This window comes from Sapajus apella, unplaced genomic scaffold (genome assembly GCF_009761245.1).
Source record: "Sapajus apella isolate SASKATOON/1434 unplaced genomic scaffold, GSC_monkey_1.0 scaffold71, whole genome shotgun sequence".
NCBI lineage: Eukaryota > Metazoa > Chordata > Mammalia > Primates > Cebidae > Sapajus > Sapajus apella.
In genome coordinates this window covers 1,790,509-1,807,826 of record NW_022437011.1, presented here as the reverse complement: position 1 = coordinate 1,807,826, position 17,318 = coordinate 1,790,509, and the positions used below count along the sequence as shown (strand labels likewise).

The window sequence follows — 17,318 nt, the reverse complement described above, 5'->3', positions numbered from 1 at the left end:
CAAGTCATAGAATAAGGCAACACCTGAGTTGCTAACACTGGCTGATTCAGATGGAGGCTTATTAAATCAACAGAATTCACAGAACAAGGTTGAAAGAACCCAGGCCTGGGAGTGAAGACCTAGCTCTAACCTAAGTCTCTCCAACTGATTTGTTATCTAATCTTAGCAAATCTCTTGTCCTGAATCTCAGTGTTCCCATCTGTACAATGGGGGTAATAATATCTAACTCACAGAGTTGTAGCAAGAATCAATGTTTCCATAACACATGTGTTGTGCTTGACACATAATAATGTTTATTAATATCATCATTGTTGCTGGGTGCAGTGGCTCCTGCCTGTAATCCCAGTACTTAGGGGGGCTTAGGCAGAAGGATGCCTTGAGCCCAGGAGTTTGAGATCAGCCTGGGCAACATAATGAGAACCCATCTTTATAGGAAATTAAAAAATTATCCAGGCATGGTGGTGTTCCTGTGGTCCCAGCCACTCAGGAGGCTGAGGTGGGAGGATCACTTGTCCCAGGAGGCAGTGAGCTGTGATGGTGACACTGCACTTTAGCCTGGGCAACAGAGCAAGATCCTGTCTCAAAAAAAGAAAAAAAAAAATATATATATATATATAAAATCATTGTTACTATTAAAATAAGAAGAAATACCAACTTGAAATACAGGGCGAGGTCTGTGGCAATGATTGCAATGTCCATCATGTGGATGGCATGCTCATGCTGTCGACGATTGAGGTTTTGAAAGATATTCAGGCTCTAAAACAAAAAAACAGGCAAGATGGGAGAGAATTGATGCTGGAAAGTCACCCATCGACCAATGGCCGCCACAGACGATGGCAGAAGCAGTCCAGGCCAATGGAAAGAATGCTTCCAGGGCACACTCAGGCTGCTTGTGAGATGGGGTCTCTGATCCATGCCCGGCAGCTGGTGTACCCTTGGCCCTCATCCTACCTCGTCTCTGAGCAATGTTTTGCCAAACTCCAAGTGGTGTCTTTCCAAGATAGAGGACCCATGCAGCTTGGCCAGTGGGTTCTGGGATCTGAATGAGAAAGAGAGAGAGAGAGAGAGATAATCAATACGGAATGGACAATAGAAAATTAGGACTAAATATTAAGTCTCCTGCCTCCATCTTTAACCTTCTCCACAAGTGATTCCAAGCTACTTTTGGGTCATGAACTCATTAGAGGATCTACTAAATAGTGTGGACCCATTCCCCCAGAAAAAGCCGCAAACACACACAATGCAATAAAGGATTTTAGGGACATTAGCATTGGCCCATGCTTCGAGATCATCTAGCCCTGATTCTTCATATCCGAGTCTTGAATATTCATTTCTGAATTCAATAAATATTTGTTGAGCACTTACTATGTGCCACACACTGTGCTAAGTATTTAGAGTCTCAAAATGTAAAATGTAAATACAATCTCTAGCCCCAGAGCAGCATGGAAGTATTGAGAAGAGTCAGAGCAGCATGAATTCAGAGCTTGTTAATGACTTACAGGCCATGGGCCCTGAGCGGAGACTCAGTTTTCTCCTGTGTAAGTAGGGATAACATTAATCCCTGCTCTGCCCAGCCCACTGGGTGGTTGTGAGGATCCAATGAGATCATGGCTCAAGGACTATGCTTCATGGGCTGTCTGAAATATAAGCTCTGTGAGGACAGGGGCTGTTTTGCTCATCAGAGCACCTCCTTTGCCTAGCATAGAGCCTACCACCTATATTAGAAGCATTATAAATATGAGATAGGGCTGGGTGCAGTGGCTCATGCCTGTAATTCCAGCATTTTGAGAGGCCAAAGCACGTGGATCACTTGAGGTTGGGGGTTCGAGACCAGCCTGCCCAGCATGGAGAAACCCTGTCTCTATAAAAATAAATAAATAAACAAACAAATAAATAAATAAGAGATGAATGAATGAACCATTACTGGTTACTTAACATCTTGGCCCTAATTGGTACAGCAGGTAGCAGAGGAAGGAGACAGGAAAGGAGATTAATGCATTAATTTTCTATGGGTGTTGTAACAAACTGCCACAGACTTAATGGCTTAAAACAATAAAATGCATCATTTTACAGCTCTGTATGAAGTCTGAAATGGGTCCTTAGGGCTGCTTTCCTTCTGGGGGCTCCAGAGGAAAATCTGTTTCCTTGCTTTTTCGAGTTTCTGGGGGCCACCTCCTTGCTTGTAGCCCGTGCCTCCATCTACAAAGAGTAGCATTGCCTCTCCTCTCTGACCTCCTGCTTCCCTATATAAGGACCCTTGGGACTACATGGGGCCCACTCGAATACTCCCTGTATCTCAAGATCCTCGACTTAATCACATCTGCAAAGTCCCTTTTGAATATAAGTGAAATCTTATATGTTGTCTTATAAGACAACATATTCCCCAGCTCAGGGATTTGAGATCTGGACATCTTTGGGGGGTCATTATTTTGGCTGCTACAGGAGGAGACTCAGATCCCAGGGACAGAAGGCAGTGGGAATCTGTGGAGCACAAGACTTCCCTGTTGGCCAGTGAGCCTGCCTGGAGGCCACATACAACTGGATAATAAATCCGGAGGGCTGGGGGTGGGGAGGGAGGCTGACTCACTTCATCTGGTAGAGGTTGTTGGTGCCTCTGTGGTCAATGTCATGGCAGAAAGCAGCAGTGACCATGGCCAAGGCCTCCAGGTCCGTGAAGTAGCGCTTCAGCTTTCCCGTCTGGAAGGGCAAGGAGAATGCAAATCATTCCTTTTGTGTAGGGGCTGGAAGCAGGGCTGAAAAGGCGGGTGTAGGGAGGAGGGCCCAGAGCTAGGAAGCATGGGTCTGATCTTGGCTGTATCCTGGCCCCAGAGGCTGACCGGAGGACTGCTCAGGGCTGAGGGGTTTTTTTTGGGATGTGGGACTTTCGGTGCTAGAATGGGGAAAGTACCAGGTAAATGGAGACAACTGGTCACCCTGTTTCTGAGTTGACCTTAGCTGGTCTCATCTCACTCTGAACCTCAGTAACCCAATCTACAAACAGGGGGTGGAACATATTAGATTAGGTGATTTTTGAGAAATTTGTAGATGTCAGGTTTTAGGATCTGGCTGGACTGGTAAAACAAAACTTTCAAAACAGGTCTACTGGTTTAAGCACAGCCTGGAGGAATCCTTCCTTGTGATTCTGCCAGACACTTAACTCCTTGATGCTGGATGTTGAAACAAAATGTGGGAAAGTTCTTTGGAGAGCTGACGCTGACTTTAAGAAAGAAATCACTCTTCGTGGTGTTCTTGCTACCTTCTATGATACCCTGGTCAGAATTCCTGCTTCTGGCCCTAGCACCCACTCTGGCCTGACCATTTCAGCCAAGGGGGAAGGAATGAGGATGAGGAAGGGCAGGGATTTGCATCATGATCTGGAGGGGAAATAATTTTAATTAAAACATAAAGGTCTCTGATCTTCTGAGCCAAAAATACGGACACAAATACACAAAGATAAGTTCCTCCAAGGATATTGTGGCATTGTTTGTAATAGTGAAAGACTGAAAACATTTCCAAGTCCAACAATAGAACACTATGCAGCCATAAAATTGTATCATGGATAAGCTTTAAAACATTATACTAAGTGAAGTACACCAGACACATAAGGATAAATACTGTAAGATTTCACTTATGTGAGGTACATAGAATAGCCAAGCCCGTGGGAGGCTGAAGCAGGAGGACCACTTGAGCTTAAGAGTTCAAGACCAGCCTAGGCAACACAGCCAGACCCTGTCCCTACAAAACTAAAAATTTAGCTGGGCATGGTGGCGCATACTGTGTTCCAGCTACTTGGTATTAGTCCAAACTGTACCATTTTGTAACCTCCCCATTATTTTACAGAACTTTGTCAAAGTGAAACTTTTCACAGGGGTTTGGGCCGTGAGAAACATCCTGCATAACTACCTGACCACAGGGCAGGCAAAGGCCCAACTAAAGAAACATCCTGGCATATCTGGCTGGGTAAAAGTCCAAGAAATACCACGATGGCATCCCTCCGGGACAAGGGCGCAGCTGCCTCATCATGAGAACATCTATTAACATCCTGCCAGGCAAGAAGCCATACTGCCCAGACCCCTCCCACCCACGCCTATATCCTATAAGCAGCAGTGGGCTCTGGCATTAGGCTGGTCCCCACTTCTGTAGGTTTTATGCTGGACATAAAGCCTGCATTTGCTGTTGAGCTGCCCTCTTTCTGTTTGCGTGTGTCTTTCTTTAACCCTCACTTTCCCTTCAAAACCTAACACTTGGAAGAATGAGGTGGGAGGATCGCTTGAGCCCAGGAGGTCAAGACTGCAGTGAGCCACGTGTTCTCAGCACTACACTCCAGCCTATGTGACAGAGCAAACCATGTCTCAAAAAAAAAAAAAAAAAATCTAAGAGGATAGAGATTAAATGTTGCCTCCTCTACAATTTCTTATTACCAACAGACTAAAAATATTTGGGACTGTTAGTAAACATGTTCTGTGCCACAATGACAGACTGTACTATGGGAAAGTAGATGCTTCTAGAAACTATTATTCACAGACTGTTGACCTACAGATTGCTGGTGTGACAGACAGTTCACAATTTTTGCTTGCTTCCTAGTGTTCACTGGAAATTAAGGTCACTAAGGGTTCAAATTCCTAATTAATGTAGGGATATATTAACATATTTCTATATTATTTATAATTCTTAACCCTTAATTAATATATTAATAATAATAACTAGTAGTTAATATATTATTACTAAAAATAATAAGTGAAACAATTCTATAAGCAATTATATAAGAAGGCAAAAAGTCCTTTGGGTAAGAAAAAGCTATACGATATGAGGATGCTTTATTTTGTTAAGGGGGAAAAGAGAAATTTTTGTCCTAAAGTAAGATAACTGGCTGTTCCAAAATGAGAAGAGGAAAAAGCACAGTACAAAAGCTGAGTGGATAAGAAAGCTGTAGAAGGCTTGTGGAGGATAAATCTTGCGATAGTAATTACTTGTGTCATTAAGTTGGCTAAGATGGAAAGAATATTTTTAAGTTTTTCTAAAATTTTGATATTAACACTATCTTGAACATTAATGTCCAACATACACTGATGCAAAACTAGAATTTAGACCTCTCTTTTAAAACAACAAAGTTTTCTTGGAGTATTGGTCTGCTTTTAAAAGGAAATTTATCTTTTAGGTAATTGGCCTAGGAAACAAAGATTCTGTGCCTTATCAAATTAATTTCCTGTGCTCCGGGTTGTCTTTGTTAGGTTTTTGATCACTTAAGAAAACTGAGTTTTCTTTACTAAAAGAGTTAAGGTCTTTTTATAAGTATGTAACTTTCTGTGTTTGCCTTTGAAGTCTTTTATTTATCACTTTGGTCAAATGAATGACTACTGTTCACAGTGATCTTTTCTTTTCTTTTTTTTTTTTTGAGACAGAGTCTCCCTCTGTCACCCAGGCTAGAGTGCAGTGGTGCAACTGCATCTCACTGTAGTTTGGACCTCCTGGGTTCAAATGATCCTCCCACCTCAGCCTCCTGAGTAGCTGGGACTACTCGTGCATGCCACCACACTGGGCTAAATAATCTTATTTTGGGCTGGGCACAATGGCTCTTTCCTGTAATCACAGCACTCTGGAAGGCTGAGGAGGGTGGATCACTTGATGTCAGGAGTTGGAGACCAGCTTGGTCAACATGGTCAAATATCATCTCTACTAAAAATATTAAAAATTAAATCCCAGCTACTCAGGAGGCTGAGGCAGGAGAATTGCTTGAACCCAGGAGGCGGAGGTTGCGGTGAGCCGAGATCGCGCCATTGCACTCCAGCCTGGGTAACAAGAGCGAAACTCCGTCTCAAAAAAATAAAATAAAAATTAGCTGGGCCTGGTGACACACACCTGTAACCCCAGTTACTTGGGAGGCTGAGACAGGGGAATTGCTTAAACTCAGGAAGCAGAGGTTGCAGTGAGCCAAGATCATGCCACTGTACTCCAGCCTGGGTGACAGAGCAAGACTCTGTCTCAAAAACAAAGAAAAAGCATTTTAAACCTTTGATATTTTTTAGAAACTTCTCAAAGTCATGTTCTTTTTTTTTGAGACAGAGTGTTGTTCTGTCGCCCAGGCTGGAGTGCAGTGGCGTGATCTCGGCTCACTGCAATCTCTGCCTCCTGGGTTTAAGTGATTCTATTGCCTCAGCCTCCTGAGTAGCTGAGATTAGGCACATGCCACCACACCCGGCTAATTTTTTAAAACATTTTTGGTAGAGACAGAGTTTCACCATGTTGGCCAGGCTGGTCTCAAACTCTTGACCTCAAGTAATCTGCCCGCCTTGGCCTCCCAAAGTGCTGGGATTATAGGCATGTGCTACCACACCCAGCCCCAAAATAATATTCTAAAATAAGTATTTTTCTTGACTGCAAATTAACTTTGGAATTTTTCAGATGAACCCTTGGATCATCTTAAAAAGATATCTCTTCTTGTAAAAAGAGAGACATTAAACTAATTAGGCTTATTTGATATATTAAACTATATGAGAAGCATTGTCAAATACAATTAATGCTAAATCTTCTTTGAGTTATATTCTATGGATGTTATTAATGTGTTTCAAAACTGTATAAAATTCACAGAAATCTAGTATTCCTGGTATAACACTGTCAGTCACAATTTTAGTTATTGTCTTAAAATGTTTGTGACAGAAATAACCAAATTTCCTTGTCAATTGTGTCATTATTGTAATGAACGCTCATGAGGTCTTTAACTATGACCATGTAAAGTCTCGTCATCCACAGACGGTTTTTCACTCTGCTGCTTTCTGAGCAGCTATCAGCCTAAAGTGTTTCATCTTCATGAGATCATACCACTGGACTGGGGGAGAATTCCCAGAATTCCAATGAAGAAACGGACTGGTTCATAAAACTGCAAACTCAATATTAAGCAGAATAAAAAATAATTGAAAATAATAAAAAAAAGCATTTGGTAGACTTTTTTTTTTTTAATTTGGTAGATTTTTATGCTAAGTCAGCCAGTACTGAAATTCGTAAGATATACAATTTAAATGAACTCTACAAGATGGATCTAAGTCAAATTACCCATGATAACCTATTTAATAAACAGTTCTATGCACCTGAATTAGAGAACAAAATTGGTGTTTAAAAGGATATAAATCCAATGTTAAGTGTGGAGTTATGGAGAGCCCCAATAGCCAGCTGGTCCTTAACGAGTCCTTAAAGCTTCCATTATTAGATTCCTGCACTCCATGAGTCATCATGGAAGACATAAAATGACAGAAATTATGACAAAATATTGACAGGGTAACTGCTCTAAAATTGCTAAAATGGGCTGGGCGCGGTGGCTGGTGCCTGTTATCCCAGCACTTTGGGAGGCTGAGACTGGCGAATCACTTGAGGTCAGGAGTTTGAGACCAGTCTGGCCAATGTGGCGAAATCCCATCTCTACTAAAAATAGAAAAATTAGCCAGGGCTGGTGACATGTGTCTGTAATCCCAGCTACTTGGGAGGCTGAGGCAGAAATATCACTTGAACCTGGGAGGTGGAGGTTGCAGTGAGCCGAGATCATGTTGCTGCATTCCAGCCTGGATGACAGAGTGAGACTCCATTGCTAAATAAATAAATATAATTGTCAAAATGGTTTTAAGAAATATTTGGGGCCAGGCATGGTAGCTCACACCTAAAATCTCAAATATTTAGGAGGCCAAGGCAGGAGGATCACTTGAACCCAAGAGTTCAATACCAGCCTGGACAACATAGTGAGACCCTGTCTCTACAAAACAACTTAAAAATTAGCCCAGTACGGTGATGAGTGCCCACTGACCCAGCTACTTGGGGGACTGAGATGGAAAGATTTCTTGAGCCTAGGAGGTCAAGGCTACAGTGAGCCATAATGACACCTCTGCACTCCAGCTTGGGCAACAAAGCAAGACCCTATCTCAAAAAAAAAAAAAGTTTGATTTGTCAAACTCATAATGCTAGCATGACAATAAAAATCTCAGGCAACACATTTCCGGCACCCACTGGATTATCTGAACACTTACAGATGGATTTCACTAAACTGCCACCTTCAGTGCATCTTTTCTGGTTTTATAGAACCGTTCCCATACAGGAAGGCTAATGTTATAGCACTATACTATAACACTTTAAAAGCTATTAGAAAATACTTTTTCTCTGGGTTTAATGGCTTGTGTCTGTAATTCCAGCAACTTGGGAGACTGCAGCAGAAGGATCACTTGAGGCCAGGAGTTTAAGACCATGGCAACATAGTGAGACCCCATCTCTTAAAAAAACCCACAATAAATAAATCAGTCCGGCATGGAGGTACATGCCTGTAGCTTTAGCTACTTCAGAGGCTGAGGTGAAAGGATCACGTGAGCGCAGGAGTTTGAGGCTGCACTGAGCTATGATCACATCACCACATTTCAGACGGGGCAACAGAGTGAGAGTTCATCTCAGAAAAAAAAGCTTAAAAAATATTTTTTCCTTATGGGGAATTCTTGAGAAAATCTCCAGAGACTTTTCTGGAAGCACTGTCAAATAATAATGCTACACCTGGTTTCAGTTATAGTCTATGGATGTGTTATTGATATGTGTTTCAGAAACTGTATAACATTTTCCTTTTTTTTTTTTTTTTGAAGCAATCTCTCTCTTTGCCACCCAGGGTAGAGGTCAGTTGTGCCATCACGGTTCACTGCAGCCTCGACTTCCTGTGTTCAAAGGATCCTCCTGCCTTACCTGCTGAGAAGTTGGGACCACAGGCGTGTGCCACCATATCTGGCTAATATATGTATTTTTTATAGAGATGGGGTTTTACCATGTTGCCCAGACTGACCTTGAACTCCTGGGCTCAAGCAATCCACCCATGTCAGCCTCCAAAAATGTTGTGATTACAGGCGTGAGCCACCGTGCCCGACCTGTATAAAATTTATAGATGGAGATAAAGAGGTACTCATTTCACTAGACAAATTGTAAAACAGTTTACAAAGATATAAACACAACTGCGTTTGGCAAAGCTAACTGAATCAATTGGATTGCCTTGGTGAAAGGTATTCTCAATTGATGACAATCAGATCCACTCCTGCCAGAAAACAGATTGACCCCATATGGAACAGTTACAGGAAGATGTATGCCCCTGATAACAGAACCTCATTTATCTTCCACTCTTTTTTTTTCCTTTTTTTTTTTTTTAATTTTGAGACAGAGTCTCCCTCTGTTGCCCAGGTTGGAGGGCAATGGTGCGATCTCAGCTCACTGCAACCTCCACCTCCCGGGTTCAAGCGATTCTCCTGCCTCAGCCTCCCAAGTAGCTGGGACTACAGGTGCATGCCACCGCACCCCACTAATTTTTGATATTTTTAGTAAAGAATGGTTTTCACCAGGTTAGCCAGGATGGTCTCCATCTCCTGACCTGGCGATTTGCCCAGTTTGGCCTCTGGAAGTGCTGGTTTACAGGCGTGAACCATTGTGCCCAGGTATCTTCCACTCTTATAAACTCTGACATGACTCAGTACTGCAGGACTTTACTGCATTATGCCAAAGCATATTTTCATCAGGTTAAAGAAGCTCTTTGTGACCCACCAATTGATGACAACCAGACCTTTCATGATATAGAACCCAGAGATTAGGTCTTTTGGAAATGACACCAAAGGAAGACTGCTCTTCAACTCCACTGGAAGGGACCATACCAAGTTCTTCTCTACCACAAAACCTCGGGACCTTGAGTCTTGGATCTCCATCTCTCAACTCAGAAGTTCCCTCCAGATTCCTGGAACTATACGCCTGTTGGCCTCCTGCAGGTAAAGTTAACCAGGGAAGATTTTCCCTAGAAACAGATGGCATTCTAGATAGGGACAGTTTTCCCAAGATCATAGATCGAGACTTCTCTGCCAGCATGAAGGAAACAGCACTCTGACCTTTCTAATTAATAACCTAATCACTGCCAAATACAGAAAACCCATCTGGGTGATGCCTATCAAAGGTATATCATGCCTTCAGGTATTGTGTAGTCAAGACTTGGAAACTACCCATATGGCTAGCAGTAATTGCTTGTAGCATATCACAGGATTAAATCCAGTAATGCTTCTTTCACTAAATGTGGTTATGCAACCTTACAATATGATATGAAGGGACCACAAAAAAGTAAGTGGCGTCCCACTGGACCCCGTTCAGGAGCTATGCAGACTTACGGGCTGACAAACTCAACTGAACTCTGTTCAAGCACCACTAGGTGGCCTCTTTTCCAGTCCCAAAGGGCTTATACTGGGTTTGCTTACTCTGTTCTCTCTCCCTGCTGGCGCAGAACTTGCTATTTGGCCAGGCTCACTCCTTGCTCCCAAATAGCTTTCCCTGAAAGTTCCCATAATAGCTCCCACAATCAAAGGCCAAAGCAATTGATAACCAAAATTACTACCAACCTCAAAATGGATGAAGATAAGTTAGTTTCTACTGAGGAAAGTTTTCAATGGGGTTCCTGGGGGCTCACTCTTGCTGGTGGAGGGGTACCAGTTATAGGGAATTTGAAGCTAATTATACATTGGAGGGAAATCTTGGATTTTAAATAGTCAATCAGGCCTCCCAGGGTTCAGACGGGGAGAAGCAACTCTCTAAAATGTGGATGAGATTCATGGAAACACCTAATGGAACAGGATGCAGCTTTAGACCTCCTCTTTGGCCTTGTTGGCTTGCGTATGGTGCTGAACCAAATCGAATGTGGCACTTATCTTTTCCCTGATTTGAGTACTACAGGAAGCTTAATGTGAAAGGTGGCTGATACTGCTGTTTCTCTAGACACTGCCACAATTTAAGGAAATGTAAGAAAATTTCTCTGGGGAAAAGAACACGTGACGTGTTTATGGGAGCAGCTAACAGGCGGTTTGCAGGCATCTTGAATGGCGAATGGCAAACTTTTCTATTCCAAGGTTTTCTAATCTTTATTTTATTTATTTATTTATTTATTGAGATGGAGTGTCACTGTTGTTGCCCAGGCTAGAGTGCAACGGCGTGATCTCAGCTTGCAACCTCTGCTTCCCGGGTTCAAGCTAATCTCCTGCCTCAGCCTCCCGAGTAGCTGGGATTGCAGGCACGTGCCACCAGCTCCAGCTAATATTTTTGTACTTTTAGTAGAGACAGGGTTCCTTCACCATGTTGGCCAGAATGGTCTTGATCTCTTGACCTCCTGATCCACCCGCCTCGGCCTCCCAAAGTGCTGGGATTACAGGCGGAAGCCAGCACGCTCGGCTTATGTTTTGTTTTTTTTTTTTAAAGTGGATTTCCAAATGATTATGACTTGCATTACCAGGCTAACTACAGAAATGGATACCTCTTTATATCATGCCATTTAAAAATGAACTATGTTCCTAACCGTCATTATGCCCCAAACAAAGACTATGACCAATGACCAACTGAACTGTTGAACTATTTTAATATATGTGATGTGGTAACTCCCAAATAACCAGACTGAGGTTGGGGGTAGCTTGCAGCTTTCTTTCACTTTTTTTTTTTAATATGCCTCTCTATTCTTAAAATCCTTTTATACAAAAGCCTGTACTGCTTTCACATAATTCTTAAAAGGCAATAAATAGAGAAAGAAGAACAATGCTGTTGCTACCATGTAGAGTCTGCTGTGATGCACGCCCACCCTACCAGCCCCACCGGCCCCGCCATACCACCAGTAGGGAGAACATGGTCTGGCCCACGTTGAAGCCGTGCCGCCAGTTGTGGTAGGTGATCTTGCGGTAGCCCTTACTCAGGGAGTACATGAACCGCACCAGGGCCTGTGAACACATACGTATCAGTGAGGCAGGACACACATGAAATGGTCTCCTGATGGTTAGAATAACAAAAACATGCAGAAAGCATGGCCCATGGCCCTCTCTTTTGAGGCTGGAGGTCCTCCAACTCCCATCATTGCTGATTGGGAGTAAGGAAGCCTTGGCTATCATCCTGGTTCTTCCTCTCATTTACTGTGCAACTTAAGGCAATTTTCTTCTCATCTGGGCCTACGTCCCCAAGTGCCAGAGTTACTTGCTTCTGAGTTCCTGACCCAGAGCAAAATTTGTTAACTTGTAACTGGTTCACTGGACCAGGAGGTGAGGACTTGTAATAGATGCAATCACGCTGTGAAAGTGCTTTGCGAACTGCTAAATGCTATGAGGATGTTGTTGTTAGGAAAGGAGGCGAGCATGAGTCATTCCTCGGACCCAGCTTCATCAGTGATTCCCAAACCATGCCCTGGAGAGCAACTGTCCTTGGAGAAGCTAACAGGGGCTCTACAGGAAAGGGAAGCTAAAGGACTCTTATCCAGTGGCAAACTTGTCTGTGCGTTAGACTCACTTGGAGGACTTGTTAAAACAGTTTCTGATTCTTCAGAGCTGGGAGTGTGTGTGTATGTCTGTGTGTGTGTGTGTGTGTGTGTGTGTGTGTGTGTGTGTGAGAGAGAGAGAGAGAGAGAGAGAGAGAGAGGAGAGAGAGAGAGAATGCGAATTGCTGATAAATTCTTAGGTGGTATGGATGTGGTCTGGGGCGACACTTTGAGAACCACTGCTTTAATCCAAATCAAATGAGTTTGGGAAATTCTGCACACCATATGCCACTGCCTCCCATATACACCTCTGCCTGTTCCCCACTCCCCTAAATTCATAGCAAATCTTAATAAGGAATTCTGCAGGGAATGAGCCCTGTTTAAATTGGTTTAGACCACATTTTCTGCCCCTATTTAATTATAGGATCCATTTTTTGCAGCACATCTATTCCCAGCCTTCAGAGCTTACTACCTCAGAACTCACTGCAAGAAACCAGTGCACCCAAAACATCACACTTCACAGGACACAGAGGAACAGTGTGTCTCTTTTCTTATAAATGACTCATCTGTGCAACATGACTAATTCTTTAAATCCTAAATGCTGAGGATACATTCTTTTTAAGGTAGTTTACAGATTGAATTTTTTGTTGTTGTTTTTTTTAAAGCAAGCAAGAAAGAAAATGAAAAGTGGAAATCAACAATGTTTGTTTTGACCTCACCTCTTGTGGAATGTGAAATTTATCCACCACTTTGAGCTCATAATACATCTGTATTCCACATTTCACCAGCTCCAGTTCTGTTAGGGGCAAGTCACTGAAGTGAAATTTATTAATTTCATATTTCTCTGCATCTGGCAGCTCTGCTTGCTGTATAAGAGTAGAGTCAAGTGATTAGGAAGCATGAAGTGTTTCTGGGTGCCCACCTCCTGCCCAGGCCTGTCCCCATGCTGGGTCTGCGGGAGGGATCAGAACAGAGTGATGGGGATCATGCTTTGCAAAGAGACACCTGTGCACGCTCAGGAGCACCTTGGACTTGTTATACATCAGGACTCGCGCTGCCCCCATTCAGCTCACCAGGATCTCAGCCAGCTCCTCTTCCTCACATTCCCATGGCTCCTTCCCGTACACCTCTCTGGTTTTCTGCCAGGGCCCAAAATGGCAGGGGGAAAAAAATAGGTTACAACATCTAAAGCCTAAAAATGCCTCCCCTCTTCCATTCCCACTTATCTCCTTTCTCTAAAGTCCTTGCGACAGAACCACGAGCTCAAAGAGGATTCCATTAAACATTCACTGATGCACCAAGTCCTGGGCTTTAGAGCCATAGAGACCTGCATTCAAAATTGAGCTCTGCCGCTTACTAGCAGTGTTACTAATGCTTCTGATCTTCAATTTCCTCATCTGTTAACTGAGGATAATAAACGTACTTCACTGCTAAATTAAAATGCAATTATGCAAAGTCATTCTTGAGCCATATATGTAAAATTAAATAATGCATATAAATCACTTAGCACAGTGCTTGGCACATAGTACACTAACATAAAAGAATGTTGTTGTTGATAGTTTTATTGTTATTAGTTCTGACTGGGAGTAAGGAGGCCTTGGCCATAGTCCTGGTTCTTCCTCTCATTTACTGTGCAACTTGAGGTAAGTTCCTTCTCTCTCTGGGCCTATGTCCCTCTGTGCCATAGGAGGGAGAACTGGACCCAGTTACTTGCTTCTGATTTCCTGACCCAGAGCAAAACGTGTTAACTTGTAAGTGGTTCACTGAGGCTGTGCCCCACTAGGTTGCACATACCCATTCTTTGGCTGAAACTATGGACGGAGTCAAGCAAACCATGAGGCAATTTATTTAAACTGGATGTTTTCTCCTCTAAATTTACCAGTTATTGGGATGAAATGATCAAATTTGTTGTGGCATCATCCCAGCTTAAGAAATGCCCTCGAAAAACATTAGCCTGTCTTTCTTTTTTCTTTTTCTTCTTTTTGTTTCTGTCTCACTCTGTCAGGCAGGCTGAAGCGTGGTGGGGCAATCGCCGCTCACTGCAGCCTTGATCTTCATGGGCTCAGGTGATCCTCCCACCTCAGCCTCCTGAGTAGCTGGGACTACAGGTACGCACCAACATGCCTGACTAATATTTGTGGGGTTTTTTTGGTAGAGACAGGGTCTCACCGTGTTGCCCAGGCTGGTGTCGAACTGCTGGGCTTAAGAGATCTGACCACGTTGGCCTCTCAAAGTGCTGAGATTACAGGTGTAATCTGCACCCAGCTTGATAGGGTCTTCTAAGTGAGCTGACCTCACAGGAAAGAGGCTCTGAGAAGCTGACCATTGTCCACTGGTCTTCCAGATAAAGCTTTCTCTCAGAGTAGGGGCTCTGGCTGGTTGGCCCTGTCTCCAGTACTAAGTCATTCCTGAGCACAATAAAAAATGAAGTTTCTAGAGCTGTCAAGCCAACATCTGACCCCAAGACTGAGGTGTTTCTGTAAGGAATAACTGTCCCCAGGCCACATAGTGCAGTCGTTATGTACCATTCTCAGGCACTCATCTGTTATGCACTCATTCATTCATTCATTCATTCATTAAATGTTGAGGGCTGCTACATCCCTGCGCTAGGCAGGAAAAATAGAACAGTGCACAAACCCATGCCCAGGCGTGCCCTCATGGAGTTGCAAGTTTTGCCTTAGTCTGGCCACATCTCTGAGATGCAGTCTCTATTCGAGTAGAAACAAAGAAAGAACATTACACACCAAGATTTTCTGAATTTCTTCATTGTCACATTTCACATGATATTTTACTATGTCCTGGAAAATATCCTTCCTATTTTCAAGTTTATTCATTGACTCATAGGTGTCAGGATTTAAGACAGACCAGCCCAGAAATTGAGTCAAAGACTGAAAAAGAAAGAAAGGAGAAATCAGAGACAGAACACTCAAGTTTAACCTTGACACTAAAACTTATAGCAAGAGTCTCTCGGCCTCTGTTTTCTCAGCTGTAAAATGGGTTTGACAAGCCATGTGCTGCCCACCTTGCAGAGCTCTTACAAGGCTAAGTTAAAGGAATGGATGTGATCACACTTTAAGTAAAGCACTAACATACATAAAGCATCATTCTTACATGTAATAACGTCACAAAAAGAGAATGTGTTTTTGCATATGTGGGGATAGAGGATATACAGGAACTCTATACTTTTTTGCTCAATTTTGCTAAGAACATAAAACTAAAAAAGCAGAGTTTTTTTTTTTTTAATGTTTTTTGGATAGGGTCTTGCTCTGTCACCCAGGAGGGAGTGCCATGGTACAATCATGGCACACTGCAGCTTTGACCTTACTTCAGTCTCCTGAGTAACTAGGACCACAGGTATGCACTACCATGCCTGGTAAATTTTTTTTTTTTTATAAGTGGGGTATTGCCCTGTTGGCCAGGCTGGTCTTGAATTCCTGGACTCAAGCAATTCATCTGCCTCAACTTCCCAAAGTGCTGGGATTACAGGCATGAGCCACCATGCTCAGCTCGATTCAATTTTTTTAAAAGGAAATGTGGATTTCTCTGACAGCACATCAGTGCCGTACAGAAGTGAGAGTAAAGAAAGTGATTGATGAGGCTGAGTCAGGATTAGACCAACCAGGTTGCTGCCCCATGTGATAGAGCAGTGACATCCATCCCCCTCCAGCCTCCCCCAGCAAGCTGACTCTGAATCCCAGCAGCAAAAGACCTCCTAGCAAGCCATACCTCCATGAGGGTCTCATCCATTTCATCAAAGGGCTTCCCATCTTTACGATTGTAAAACGTGGCCACCCCAACAATTTCTTCCTTCTTGTTCACAATCGGCATCGAGAGGACATTTTTAATCATCCATCCAGACTCATCCAGAGGCTCTTTCTACAAGAGAAGGGCAACGATGATAAATTTCACACTACATCATGACCCTGATTAGCTGAGAGGAGGAGGTGGCAAGAGGATGGAGTTTGTCGGATTTTGCATGATTTTAGTCACCCGTAACTACCATGGGAAATAACCCATCTGGTTGGAATTCCTTAAGCCAACTAGCTATTTTGTGTTCGTCCCTCAGATGTGAGGGCCAGTGTGCGTCAGGCAGTGTGTTGCAGGCTGAGGATGTAATGACATGCAGAACAGCCAAGAGAAGTAGTGTTTCTCTTTCAGATATGGGAGGAGGTAGTGGTGGGGGGCTGGCTTGAAAGGGCGATGCTATGATTCTTGTAACTTTGAATTAATAACCTAGATATAACCTGCACTTTTTGCCTCTTGCCCTGACTTCCTGTGTTACTTTTAGCACTTCATTTTCTCTCCTGGGGCCTCAATTTTCTCCTCTATAGGATGGAAAGAATATGTGTCTAACTGAACAAATGAAGTTCTTGATCAATTATAAGATTCCTTTGGAGAAGTCAGGTATGGTGGTTCATGCCTTTGAGATGGCTCAGCCATTGTGCCTGGCCCAATCTATGTTTCTTAAAAATGTTATTCAGGGGCTGTGTGCAGTGGCTTACGCCTGTAATCCCAGCACTTTGGGGGGCCAAGGTGGGAGGATCACCTGAGGTTGGGAGCTCGAGACCAACCTGACCAACATGGAGAAACCTCCTCTCTACTAAAAATATGAAATTAGTCGGGGGTATGGTGGTACATGCCTGCAATCCCACCTACTTGGGAGGCTGAGGCAGGAGAATCACTTGAACCCAGGAGGTGGAGGTTGCGGTGAGCCAAGATTGTGCCATTGCTCTCCAGCCTCGGTACCAAGAGTGAAACTCCGTCCCAAAAAAACAAAGTTACTTAGGCTACCTTGTGGAGGATGAGTTGGAGGAGGAAGACCAGAATCTGAAAACAAGATTAAATTTGCTTTACTAACATAGTTCAACCGCAATCCAGTGGATGACTTGAGTAAAGACCACGTTCTGCTGCGGTTGTGGTCAGGTTAGCAACTCTCAGCAAGTCTTTGGGCTTGTCGCATTGATGTGGTCAAAATCACATCACATGAAGTCCAGTTTTCACTTTGGAACTATTTTGTTGCTAAGCTTTTTCATAATGTTCTTGAAGG

The 17,318-nt window shown here is 43.3% G+C and overlaps 1 protein-coding gene across 2 annotated transcripts in view; it reads right to left on the bottom strand.

The window, feature by feature from the left end:
- PDE6A (phosphodiesterase 6A) overlaps positions 1-17,318 on the bottom strand; it is an 89,428-nt gene that overhangs the window by 24,576 nt on the left and 47,534 nt on the right. For both annotated transcript variants that reach the window (XM_032250254.1, XM_032250253.1), the window contains exons 9-16: positions 15,998-16,147; positions 15,016-15,159; positions 13,345-13,410; positions 12,991-13,137; positions 11,637-11,744; positions 2,588-2,697; positions 952-1,039; positions 656-756 (exon numbers count right to left, since the gene is read on the bottom strand). In XM_032250254.1, the coding sequence (XP_032106145.1) occupies positions 656-756; positions 952-1,039; positions 2,588-2,697; positions 11,637-11,744; positions 12,991-13,137; positions 13,345-13,410; positions 15,016-15,159; positions 15,998-16,147 (914 nt within the window). The remainder of the gene's footprint in view (positions 1-655; positions 757-951; positions 1,040-2,587; positions 2,698-11,636; positions 11,745-12,990; positions 13,138-13,344; positions 13,411-15,015; positions 15,160-15,997; positions 16,148-17,318) is intronic.